This window comes from Aphelocoma coerulescens, chromosome 2, assembly GCF_041296385.1.
Source record: "Aphelocoma coerulescens isolate FSJ_1873_10779 chromosome 2, UR_Acoe_1.0, whole genome shotgun sequence".
In the NCBI taxonomy this organism is placed as follows: Eukaryota; Metazoa; Chordata; class Aves; order Passeriformes; family Corvidae; genus Aphelocoma; species Aphelocoma coerulescens.
The window spans coordinates 27308634-27322138 of NC_091015.1; the positions used below are offsets into that span (position 1 = coordinate 27308634).

The 13505-nt window shown below is 37.2% G+C and overlaps 1 protein-coding gene across 3 annotated transcripts in view; it reads right to left on the minus strand.

Moving 5' to 3' along the window:
- The window catches only part of LOC138106376 (collagen alpha-1(XXVIII) chain-like), a 69774-nt gene that overhangs the window by 41883 nt on the left and 14386 nt on the right, over window positions 1-13505 (minus strand). For all 3 annotated transcript variants that reach the window (XM_069006894.1, XM_069006892.1, XM_069006893.1), the window contains 4 exons: window positions 11787-11831; window positions 11388-11441; window positions 2932-3000; window positions 1424-1492 (listed from right to left, as the gene is read on the minus strand). In XM_069006894.1, the coding sequence (XP_068862995.1) occupies window positions 1424-1492; window positions 2932-3000; window positions 11388-11441; window positions 11787-11831 (237 nt within the window). The remainder of the gene's footprint in view (window positions 1-1423; window positions 1493-2931; window positions 3001-11387; window positions 11442-11786; window positions 11832-13505) is intronic.

Below are 13505 nucleotides of genomic sequence, written 5' to 3' on the forward strand. Positions count from 1 at the left end.
ATTTCCTAATAAAAATAATCAGTTTGAACATATTTTTTTATACATAATGACAGGTTACGCACGTAACATGAATGTTAATATCGATTTACACAAGTACAGAAATAAGTTTTTTTCTAACACTTTCTCTCTTCCTGCAAAATTCAGCCAACTTTCATTATTTAAATGTAGTAAGTATTTTTAAGGATGGTCATGATTAAACAAAAAGTTTCCACATATTTTTGTGAGAAAAGTAGTCTTTCACAAACCACAAAGTAACTTTCAAAAATACTATTAGAATTAATCTAACACCTTGTCTTGGGGTGACGTTATGATGTGTATCCCACATTGCTGCCTATGCCCAGAAATTAATTTTTGTGCCTTTCTATGCCTCTAAACTGAGTCTGAGAGGGGGAAGGAAAAAAACTGAGCAAAACTTTTGCAAAGAATTTTGCAGCTTGTTCAAGGTCACACACAGATAGCAATTTTTTTTTTTCCAGCTGTGGCAGGGGAGGGAGGAGGCACCTGTCTTGCGGCTCCCAGGACAGTGTTTTTGGCCAGTGGTTCAGCTGCTTTTTCTCCGGAGACAGACTGAGAGTTGAATTTTTCCTTCCCTGGAATTTCGTATTTTCTCCCTTTTCTACTGGACTGCTTGACTGCTTTAACATCAGAGCACATCGGGAGGACTTTCCACCGGGCACAGAGGGCCTGGCCCTGGGCCAAGCCCCAGCTCAGAGGAGACCAAAGGGAGGACTTGAACACTCGAACACTTTCCCAGGTTTTTTCCTCCACAGTGACAGATTTTATTATTTAGCATTATTTTCCTTTCCTGTGTGTTTGTTAAATAAATAGTTTTATCTCCTTCACTTTCCTTCAAGGAAAATTTATTTTTTCCCGAACCTGGTGGGTGGAGGGGTGATTGTACCTTCTCTCAGAGGATATATTTCTAAATCTGGCCAAACTGGAACACACCTATCTACATTTGTGGCTTCATATGCATAAGAAAACCATACATTTTATACATTTCAGGGAAAAAAAGCAGCCAGAGAACATTAAATCAAGGGCTTTCCAAAGTTCTGTAATTCAGAACATAAAGACATAATTAAAAGCATGTAATTTGGGTCCTTTTTCTTGAAGTGATCCAAATTACACACAGGAGTAAATTTTTAAAGATTATCCTCAACTTAAACAAGTAGGAGTATACATATACAATTTTTTCATTTTCCCAAAACTGACTTGGATGTGGTTTTAGTCTCCTGCTTGGACAAGCCACATGCAACTACTGATGAAATACTGGGCTGGAATAGCTGAACACGCTCATGCTGCTCCAGACTAGGTACAAGGTGGTTCTGGAATCAGTAGCCAGTATAGCTACTGACAATCAATTACACTCACTAAGACTTACTTTGTTGCATTTCAATTTCCAACACACGTATCACTGACTTACAGGTATTCCCGGCTCACCAATTCCAGGAGGTCCTGGCAATCCAATTGCACCTTCTCGACCTTCAGCACCCTTGTGAAAAAGAAAATTAGAGAGTTTAGTCCTAATTCAACTTGGTACTTTTGAAGAGTGTAACATTTACATATAGATGATTTAACTGTGTCACCACAAAGGCTTGAAATCGAATGTGTAGCTTCTCCTAAAGGAAAAAAAACCCCATACATGGCATTTTAGAAACATTTGTAAGTACCCTTCAATTAATACTTGAAGCACTAGATTGCATTCCAGCCCTCAAGACACAGGGGTAACTGCTTAAAATTGCAAAGCCTAAGAGATGACAGACATGAGGGAGCTAAGTCAGACTGAGTTTGGCTGAAGTACCAAAGCAGGATTGCTGAGGCAGGAGGGATGCTCACTGTAGCCTCTATCTAGGTACTCAAATTGTAGCCTGCCTGCTTCAGTGGAATATGGGATTGCATGGGAACTCCAGGAGCTGCATGCTTTCTGCATCTTCTATTTACAAGGTGTCATAATCTTCACAATTTCTCCACTTTACTGAAAACTATGTGCTTCAAGGATAAGGCAACAGAGGATTTTTATATTTCTACAGAGTAGTAAAGAGACAGAGGGTGCCATTTCTTCTCCATGACCTATTTTCCCTTCTGGAAGGACCCACTATTGTTCCTTTTACATGGCAAAATACCAGTTTCTGAGCTTATAAACCCTCTCTGTGTTCTGGGATCTGCCCCACTGCACAGAAAATATGTAGGAATTCAATGAACATAAAAATTAGAGCACTAAAAGCAAGAAAGTGGAAGTATATTAGACAGTGGCACTTGGCTCCAAAACATTGTGAAAAGATGGCATAAAGCTACACCAGAGACTCAGCACCAGAACTAGAGTGCTCTGCCCAATTTACATTTCTTGTCTGAGTCTGAGATGCAGGTCTTTGACAAAACTCTTGTAAACTAAGGAGTCATGTTTCCTATGCAGTTGTTTTTGTAGTTTTCCAAAGAGGGATCTGTCTGACCAGCATAGGCAGACATGACTTTTCCAAGGCTGGATTCCAAGTCTTTTGCAATAAAATGAGATGGAGGTATTAAATGCTGCACGAGAGTATCTTACAACTTTTATGAATATCTGTTCCCTACTGAATGACAAGGCAAATCTCTCACTTGACCATATATCACAGTGACTGAGATGTATTCCTATGTCTCCAAGTGTGGTTTACTCATTAGTGCAACCATTTGCTAGTGCTTGAAAATTACCTCACACAGCAAACCCCCATTTAAATGGCATTATTTCTGACTTCTATCCATAGGATCATCATAAAAGTTCAACAATTGCTGGAAAAGCAGGTCTTTTATCTCTATCCTATGTGAATACAAAAACCTGTCAATCAGTTTTACATTTAGATGATAAGAATTTGATAAAACAGTGAGTGAGAAATTTAATTCAAAAAAATGACTGCCCACAGTCATCACTTTAACAAACATACTGCTGAGAGTTACCTTGGGTCCTGGCTCTCCAGTGCCAGGGAATCCTGCAGGACCATAGGGACCTGGAGGGCCTTGTTCTCCCTAAAGAGAAAAAATGGAAAGAAACTATTAATGTGAATAGAATTTCAACTAAATTCTGACAGAGTGTCTTTCCAAAGCCTCATTTAGGACTAGAGAATACATTTTTAAAGTAAAAAAAAAAATAAACAAAACAAAACAATCTAAACCTGTCTTGAAGAAATAGGTTAAGATTAGAAGCAGGGTCAATACAAGTTGCTGAAAGAGATAATAATGTTATAAAGCCACTCTTTCAAATGCATTATGAAAGACAAAAAAAAAATATATATTTATTCTTTGTCCTATCTTTGGTCCTGACTTCATCCAATATTCTGGTGTTTCCACAGACTTTCCTTGATAGAAAGATGGGTATTTGGAAATGAAGCAGTGCTTGCAACACTGCACTCAAGGTTCTTGCCATAACAACAAATGCACACATAGCATGACTTCTGTTCCTATTGCTATCTTTGACTGCAGCTCCTAATTCTCTTCCTCCCTTCTGGATACTGTGTTTCTAAGAAAGACAACACAGCCACATAAAGTTACTAACAATAAGTTACTAAAAACGTTTCTGTCAAAATGTGTTTATTTTGTGGGAAATTGTTAATCTTTTGGGGATTTAAACTTTTATTTACTGAGAAATTTTATATGCCGAGTTCTTTCAATGAGAATTTTGCACTTGGGAAGTCAATGGAAGCGTAAAAAATTACATTTCCTCACAAAACCAATCAGGTTTTCTTTCAGCCAAAGAATAAAGATAAGATGCAGGAATGGAAAGATACAGGAGAAGTAAATTAACAGATTATTCTTGAAACTTAATTTCTGATAACTATGCACTTGGAGTGCTACTGCTGCAGCTTTAAATGTAGAATAATGTGGAACTTGTTGTCCAGACTTAAATTCGTTCCACTATAACAGTATAATAATTTGGAAAGTAGCTGTGAAATGTAAAACTTATTCAAAATGCAACATTCTAGCACATTTTTAATTTAATAAATTAATACAGCACCAGGAGAAGTTACGTCCTAAAAGGCAGAGACAAATCAGACAAAACTGGTATTACCCAGCAGAATAGCATATCTCCACACAGGACACTCACAGGGTATTAACAACATTGATATTGTGTTAATGTGGATTCTGTGCATGCAACTATTGCCAAAATACAAAATACAGCCAGAAGGTTGACTGTATTGCTAGGCAGACCTTATTGTTCTGGTTTCCGAATAATATTTTCATGAAACCTTTGGACCAGAGTCACAATTCAGTTCATCTGTATCCAGATTATTCCCAAATGACAATTTTTACTGACATAAAGCCAATTGCAAATTTACCGGTTTTCCTCATAGCTGTGTTTTTCCTGATGTGCTTGTTTGAAACTCATCAAACAACAACAACAACAATTCCTTAAATGACCCATCTTCTACGCTTCCTACAGCCTGGTGCCCAGGAAGTTTTGTCTTTCAGCCCATAGGCTCCCTTACCTCAGCACCAACTCTGGCTTCAGTACCTTTCCACTCGACAAGTCACGTTAACAGGTTCAGCCCTGTGCAGCTTCAGGGCCTGAAGGCAGTCTAGGATGGAAAGGGATGGATCTACCCACTGCCAGAGGTGCCAGAGTGAGAAAGGAACAGGCACAGGCTGTTGTCAGGCAAGGCAGCATGCTAAGTATTAGTTGTTCCAATTCACAGTCCTTGTTTCTTCCATGAAGAAGGCAGACTGCTATTTCTGACGTGCCAGGATATGTGACCATGCTCCATAGAATGAATGCAAAAGATATGCAAAGTTGAAAATATATTAAAAAAAGTCTGTCAGGTAAAAAAAGTTCAACTGTATACAGCACCACCATGCCCTGGGCACGGCAAATGCAACTAAGCACACTGGCTCCAGCTGATAGAACTAAACCTCTGAAATGGTGTAGGAACTTGTTGCACGCTGAAAAATTACATCTGATAAATACAAGCTCATCTCTCAGCTGAAACAATAAGCCAACCCCCTTTGTTGTGCTTGGTAAGTGCCCTCCAATTTTTTCCTGTCATCCAAATGGACACTGTGTTTCCTGTTCATGCTGATAGTCCCTGACAGAATTTCCCAAGGACAGTAACTCTGAGGGATGCTTCCTATCACAAATAATTCACTCCTTTGCAAGTTTACCCACATGATAGAGCCAATTCTTGAATGCAGCCAATAGTCCTACTGAAGTTAATATTTTTCCAAAAGCTCTATTTTTGAACCATGATAAAAACATTACACAGTTTTCCTTGCAATGACTGGTGTCATGTGCCTTGCAAGAGCTGTTGCTGTAGGTATGGTACTAGTAGGTGCTGGGGGAGGGAGTGTTAAGAAGCCCTTGTGATAAAAAAAACATGTAGGGTAGTATGAAAATGTTGTTCTCCGGAACACTTTTTTATGGATAGAAGAGGATGCCTGAATATTAATGGAGAAAGAAACCCAACCTTCTACCAGACCACATGCAAAACTTGGAAACTTAAATGATTCAGTCTATTTTAAAGACTGAATGTTTCAAGCTTCAAATGGCTATTAACAAATCTGGGTTTTATCTTCTGTGGTCTTGTTGCTACAGGTAATGTGGAATTTATGAAAACCATAAAGTTCTGGCAATAATATCACATTATGTCTACATGTAGAGAGAAAAGTCTGCTTCTCCAAATAGCTTTTTTGTAATAATTTTCTTCATTTAATGCTTTGCTCACATTCCTTTTTCTCTCCTTATAGGGATTTTCCTTCAGGTGGCACCTAATATCATCTGGAGCAATGGGAAGGAAAATTACACTTGATCTGAGCTTAATGTTTTAACATATTGAAATTGTACCATTTTAAGCCTGGAACATACTTAGCAGTCTAACCCAAATAACCACCATCTGCCTCCCCAAATTGTTCATTATGTTAGGATGAGTTCCTGTTAGTGCCAATATAAATAATTTCTTTCCTTTTCAGAAAGCCCATATATACTGTAAGGAACACAAACACTCTGTATTTCAGTCCACAGCTATAGTAAAAAAATTTAAAAGTCTTTCAAGTGTAATGATTTTATCTTTAAACATTGGCAGCAACAATGTAAATAGATTTAAGCATTTTAACAGATAGCTAGGAACTAAACTTCTTCATAGGAAAGTTGGATTTTTTCAGTCTCCTGGGAAAGTTGTAACTTGCCACATAAGTGAGGAAAGAATTCATATGTCATGAGAGAAGAAGCAGATGCCTTAGCAGTTCATTCTGGGACATGCATTTGGGAAAATATGCAATGATAGATTTTTCATATAATTGTCCCAGGATGATTTTACAGAAATAACAGCTTTGAATATCCACATTCAAACTTAACCTTTTCCTTATAAGTTTGAATACATGTCTGTTCATAAAACTTTAGCCTTTAATTGAAAATCTTATTACACAGATCAAATCAGAGAGGGTCCTTACTACAGCAGTGGATTTTAAGAACGCCATTCTCAGCCTTTCCACGAATATATTGTGATTTCTAGAAACATGCACTTTATATCTAGTAGCTGGTTTAAGAGTTTAAATAAACCCAATGTCAATTCTGAAATGATAACCATAAGTACTCCCTGCTCATCACTTTTTTATGAGTGGAGCACAGGTCATACCCTGATTTCACACCCCAATTTTATAATCTGTAACCATATAATTCTGTTTGTAAATTATTCACTGAAATTTGTAAATAGTCACTACTATTGTCCTCACTAACAAACACATTTTCAAAAATTACCTGAAGTATACTCTTATGGAACCTTACTGGTGCTATTGCATAGAATACCTCATCGTTGGTCTAGGGTTTTTCTAATAAATATTAGTTAAGCATTTGAAAATAAACTGAAATCAGAAAAAATAATGTCAACTAGTCTGAGTAAATCAACAGATATGTGCATGCCTAAAATAAACTTTTTATCCAACACTAAGAATACTAGGTGACCCCAATTTAGCTTTACAAATGCTATATTCATTCCTAGAACTCTTTTCCAGAAAAAATCATGGTGATTCTGTTTCCTTCCTGGAGAGGAAACCAAGATGAACTAAGTCCTTTTGTGTTAGAATGTTGGATTTTTCCTGGTTTTTATTGCTATTGAAGAGCAAAGCTGTCTTCTGTTGAGAACACAACAACACAATGTGGGAATAGGTAAGTCTAACAAAAGACACGAAGTAACCAGTCCAGATGCTGTTTAATTGTATGAACCGAGTTAAGAGATACGTAGAACCTAAGCAGGAAAATGACAGAAATCGGGTCACTGGAAAAGTCAAATCATAGATGGGATTCTCACTGGATAATGTTTATGGACTGCTTATGACAGACTATATTACATTTACAGAGCAGAACCAAGAGTGGCATGGCTTTTCTCTTTCCCAACTTTCTGTTTCTTGTACTTTTAGTACACTTCTGTGTTTTGGAAATTGTTGAATCATCCAGAAAAATTGTATCATGGGCCACCCTTGAATTCTTAGTGAGACAAGGAACACAAAATCTGAGTTTCTTGCTCCTATAAGCTGCAGTTTGACAAGAGTTGAGTGTCTCTACCTTAGACCCAGGGTTACTAATTGGTGTTCTGCAAATTCAATTAATTAATTCTGTGTGATAAAATAACTGCATTTTTTTTCCTATTGGTTTTCTTTGTAAGTTTTATAGCTGAATGAGGTACACTTTGATCCAAGTTTTTATTTTACAATATAGATAATATGTGATGGCTGGCGAGGCTGAAGAATGCCTTAAAGTGAAGCAGATGTCTAAGAAAACATAAAGCACCATAAAGCACCAACATAAAGCAGGTGTAACTAGTATTTCTTTTGGTATTTCAAGTTAGTGAAATAGAAAAAACAGCATAGAATTTGGCTTTAAAAATATTTTTTTCTTTAATAAACTGAACATCTTTGTATGAAACTTGTCATAGGCAATAGAAAATCAGTAAACCAGGAAACAAGCAGAAGAATCCTGGTCCTTTGCTCAGGACTAGCTCTGGAAACAGGACCAAGATGTCCCGTTCAGAAGACAGGAGATACACAGTGAAAAGTGCCAGTTCCCATCTCCTATCTGTGCTTGAGTGAAGTGTCCTGTTACCCTCTAATGTTTTTCACTTAAAAATTGTATTTTATACTGTGCTGTAGGTTTACTGTTGACACGGAAGTTTAGTATTTGGTTAAATGGAAATATATTTAGACAGGTAAATTAATAATAATAATAATAATAATAACAACAACAAGAAGAAGGAGAAGAAGAAGAAGGAGAAGAAGGAGGAGAAGAAGAAGAAGGAGAAGAAGGAGAAGAAGAAGAAGAAGAAGAAGAAGAAGAAGAAGAAGAAGAAGAAGAAGAAGAAGAAGAAGAAGAAGAAGAAGAAGAAGAAGAAGAAGAAGAAGAAGAAGAAGAAGAAGAAGAAGAAGAAGAAGAAGAAGAAGAAGAAGAATTAACATACTTTTATGCATTTTTTTTCTGGAAATGGAACTCAAATGTCTCATTTTAAATGCCTCGACCTCTTTAAGGAGAACGTTTATATATACAGGAATAAGATTATTTAGATGTTTTTGAGATGTTAGAACTTTGCAGAATTGCAAATAAGAGAAAAATTTTTTTTAAAATTTGTGTAATGGCAAAAACTGGTTCTAGTTAATGCCACACTGAGCTGCCTTCTGGGCAGGATACAGGTTGTTCAACATACTCACACATGGCTTGAAAAGAGGGTAGAAGTGACAAAATTTGTCTGTATATTAAAGAGGTTATTAAATATAAGGACCAATTACAAAGTGCATTAGAAAGACTAAGAGGTTAAGGATGTGATTCAGCTCCATATGATCACTTCTAAACATTTATGTCTACATGGAAACAGGTTGGCTGAGTTCCTGTCAGTGGAAAGTTGTTCAGTGCAGGCAGTGGGACGTAGAGAGCTTCAACTCACTACTGGCAACACAATAAATCAGTATCATTAGAAGGAAAGAAAGTATTGCACAGTCAGGGAAACTTCACACTGAGAGACTAGCCAGCAGCCTGAGAATCAGAAAATGCCTATGAATAATAGAAGTAAAGATGAAAAGTTCCTTTAAGTAATTTCTTGGACAATGTTTCTGGACTCCATGCTACCTTGTTTCAGACAAGTCAAATTGAATTAGCTGAAGGTGTAATGCCACCAAGCCTCTCCTGCTGGTGGCTGCCAGAGCCAGTGGCACCCAGTCTGCACACAGACAACACTGTCCCCACCTGTGTCTGCCACCTGGCTCTGCAAAGTGACAAGATGCATCCATACCTGTAACCTGCATTATAGAGGTGTGGGATGCACTGAGCTGGCCAGACACGAGTGGACTGTAAACTTCACTACTGAGACACAAACCATCTGTAGGCTGAGGCTGAGCTAGAGTTTGTATTTTGAGGAACCAAATCTACTCTTTCAAACCTCAACATGGCCCAGTAACAAAGAATAAAAGTTCAGCAGCAGTGTTCTGTGTAATGTCACATCGGTACCAATGCCACCAAGATGAAGTCACTAGTTCAATTCAAAAAGCAGAAAGTATTAGCATGGAAAGGCCAAGGAACTGCACTAAGAATAGACTTATTTATTTAATCCAAGGCAATTATAAATAACTGCCACTTTTCAGAGATATTGTGTTATGTGTCATGAAAACTAATCTTAAAAGAGCAATTTAATAATCCTTCTGTCAGGACAAAAAGTATTGGAAGGACTGGTATGTGTCTGAACCAAAAAAGGCCTTGACCTTTACTAGCTGAATGGCTGCTTATTAATCTGAAAACAACCACTGATTATCTCTACTGATCATTAAAAAATTTTTCACTCATGTCAAATAAGCCCTAAAATGCCAAAGGTTAGCTTTGGCATTCAGTATGGACACGAGATAACCCTTAAACATACATATGCTTCTTCTATACTCTTTAAGTATAATTATCTAAGCGTGTTAGCTAAAGTTGTCTGGCAGTATTTTTTTTATTATAGATGTTTTCAGCATGGAAAAATCTCATCTGTAGGCTTTGAACAGCAGGCTAGGGAGTTGGAAGCTGATAAAAGAAGGAAGCTTCTTATTCTTACAGAAAATCTGCAGCTAAAGCCTAACAAAAGACCATAAATATTCTATCCATGTAGATGGATTCTAAGATGTATGTATTTTTCAGACATGAAAGTATGTGAAGAGACTGACAGCAGGACATAAAAGATTCAATAAATACAGTTTTGTATATAAAAGAAATATCTGGTCCTACTATCTTGGACTCTTCAGTGGGAAATGACAGATAAAAAAATTACTGTCATTTGCTGCACTGAAGTTAAGAGATTCATGATTTTTCCACCACACGTATGAATAGCTTCTTTCAAACCCATCATCTTCTTTCTTTCTCCACTTCTGAAATACTCTGCAGAAGATTTCCCAATCAAGCATTTTGTTGAGAAGATGAAGAAATGAGAAGTATGAAAAAGCATTTGTCAGGAGGAGGAAAATCATGATGGATGGCAATATTCCAAACATTTTGCAATAAGCATTTCCCATATCTAAATTTATTTCTGTGAATTTTCTAATTAAATTGTTGCCTAAGAAACAAAACATGAGTGTTTATATATTGCATCTTTTACAAAGCAGCTTTGTATGAATTCATTTGCCTTGTATAACTTAGATTGTTAGCCAGGCTATCAATGATCCTGTCGTAGAAAGTTGTTGCATCAAACTGATAAATGAAAGACCTTTCTGTACCGAACATTGATGTTAATAACTCTCCCATGGGCAAGACAACTGTGTCCACATTAAGCAATTTCCCAAAGGTTTGAAAACCAGAAGAATTCCCAAATTAATCACAAACTTTATCCAACTGATTTTGCTTGACAAGGTGTAGTCATTAACTCTAAATTATCTATTTTAAATATCACTAAGTCATTAATTGTCATAAAATCTCTCACGTCGACCAATTTCAAAGTTGTCTTAAGTTTTTACAGTACACAAGCAATTAAAAATTGTTATAAATACTCAGTCTGAAGGTTTTAACCAATATCTAGAAATACTTAAAATCTTTAAATACAGGCATTATAGACAAAAATATTCTAGAAAAAAAAACTTCCCAAGTGATGGCAAAAGTCAAGACCCATATTCAGGTGATTGAAATTCTGACATAAGTGCTGTGGCTCTAGGGAGGCCCTCGGTCGCATCCTATTGTGGCCCTACAAAATGTTCTTGGAGACCCAGATGGAGAAGTGGCTGTATGCGCCAACAACACCAAGCCTTCATCACATGAGGGTGCACCATGCAGGTGGGGACATTATTGCAATGCAAATAACACCAATAATAAAAAAACTAATGATAAAAAAGGACACTAGAATATAAAGATTCTACAGAGTTTCTGCATCCTCTCTCCCTATGCAAATAACATATTCAACTACACATACACAACTACATCTTACCTTATTGCCTTGAATGCCTCTTGGGCCTTGCTGACCTGGATCTCCCCTGATACCCTACAAAAAAGTCAAAGCAAAGAATGAGCTGTCTTTGAAGACACATATAAATTTGGGGGTTTACTTCCCCTGAATGGGGTGCAGCACAATTCTAAGCTCTAAAGGACAAGAGTTTTCTGCATCATACCTTGTGAATATTGTTAATATTCAAAAACCAGTGCTGACAGAAAGGGTATCTTATTACTCCATGTGAATTGCAGGACAAGATAATTATTTGGCAGACTCTGCTGTCCTGGTGCCACATATACCATGGCTGCTCTTCACAGAATTGACAGGTTGTATGTAGAAGAAACTTACAGAACATAATGTCTTTCCTTTTTATTTGGTAGCTTTTAGTTCCCTTACCTGAGGTCCCCGAGGTCCCGTAGGGCCCACAGAGCCTTGCAGACCCTGAGGAAAAATTGGATTCAATTATCAGATTAAAAGGAAATTGCAATCTACTTTCAAGTGTCAAGAACTTGAAATGTATATGTAATGGCTCAAATCTCTGTTCAAGCATTTTCTAGGGACTTTATTCTCTCACCAGAGCACTGCTGCTCTCATACTGTATTCAGTAATTGCCTGTTACACTCCACCCTCATTATTTGGTTAAAATACTTTTCATCTACAACAAGCATAGTGAGTGGCTACTTAATATCTTAGCTTTTTGATAAAAAAAGTTTTTATTTGCTGCAAGTTTTTGAATTTAGTTCCTAGAAACATATTAGATACAGAATTCTTAATAAAAATGCTGCAGTGTATATACCAGAATAACTTCAGTGTTGGGGAATAGAATTATTGGGATCAATAAAAGAACTGTGCAAGCAATTGGGCTGGAGGTTTTTGGGCTTGTGTGTGTGAGAGACATTTTCCGTGGGAAAGTCCCTGTGTGAAAGTAAACAGTTTCAGCCTGAGAAAATTCAGGGAGTAAAGAACTTGCAGGTGTGATATCCGGGAGTGAACCAAGGGGGGTGAGCACAAAATTCTTTTGATCATAACAAGACTGTGGAAAACTGCCAATGTAGTCCAAGTATGTAGAAATAGAAATGTGTCTTAATAAGCTATAAGCCACTTAGGAGCTAACAAGCTGGTATACTATATAAGTGCCTTTAGACTGCTAATAAAACGGAGTTCATTTATCAACCATATTGGTTGGACTTCTGTTTTCTCGCTCCCCCCGCCGGGGATCCAGGCTCCCCGTCCCGGCGGCTTCCAACACTTCAGGTAACTTTGTCTCACAAACTCCAACTGCTGTTCAGTAGCCTGGCAGAATCACACTAATAGTTGACAAAATCCATTAAAAATGCATTCAAAAATTTAAAATGCCATGCCATTTAATTCCATTAGCTGTGATTTCTCCATTTAATGAGTTCTTACCAGTCACCACTACTGCAGATCATTCAAAAATCATTCTGCCTCATTGTTTTTTGTTTAGTCACCATAATGCATATTCTACAGAATTTCACTACTTGAGTAAATACTCAGTTATAATTTATTTCTAAAGCAAAAATAGTTTTGAGCAAATTTACTGGTTTTTTATTTCTCTTACTTCTCTTTTAATTAGTAACATCTCTACAGGCAGAGGCACTGGCAGACTGCTGCATTTTTCAAGTTATGTGTCACATTTTGAACTCCTAATAGCCTTGACAAATTTAGCAATGATACCTATGCAGAAACTCCATCGACTGCCCTCCCTAGAGATTGAGAGTCAGAAATTTTAAAAGATTCTATACTCCCTGGCATTTCCTCCCAGGCCAAGCATCAGCCACCAGAGAGAGAGATAATCCCACTCAGTTGCAGCACATTTCCAGCCCAACTACATAAGGAATGAAGGCTACAAACAGTGGCTGATGCAATGATGGCTACTTTTGGTATCACACAAACATATCACTTGAGTCAGTTCTGATTTCAAAGCCAAACAGAAACTGTCTGAATTTCAAGCCTGAACAGCATTTGAAAAAGCTCTGATATACAGCACCAAAACTACTGGATTCAGTCTGATCAGTGAGATGAGTGGAAAAATGCAACATTTTCAAAGCAGACTCCCAATTATGCTTCAATATCCATCACTCCAGTTAAAGATCG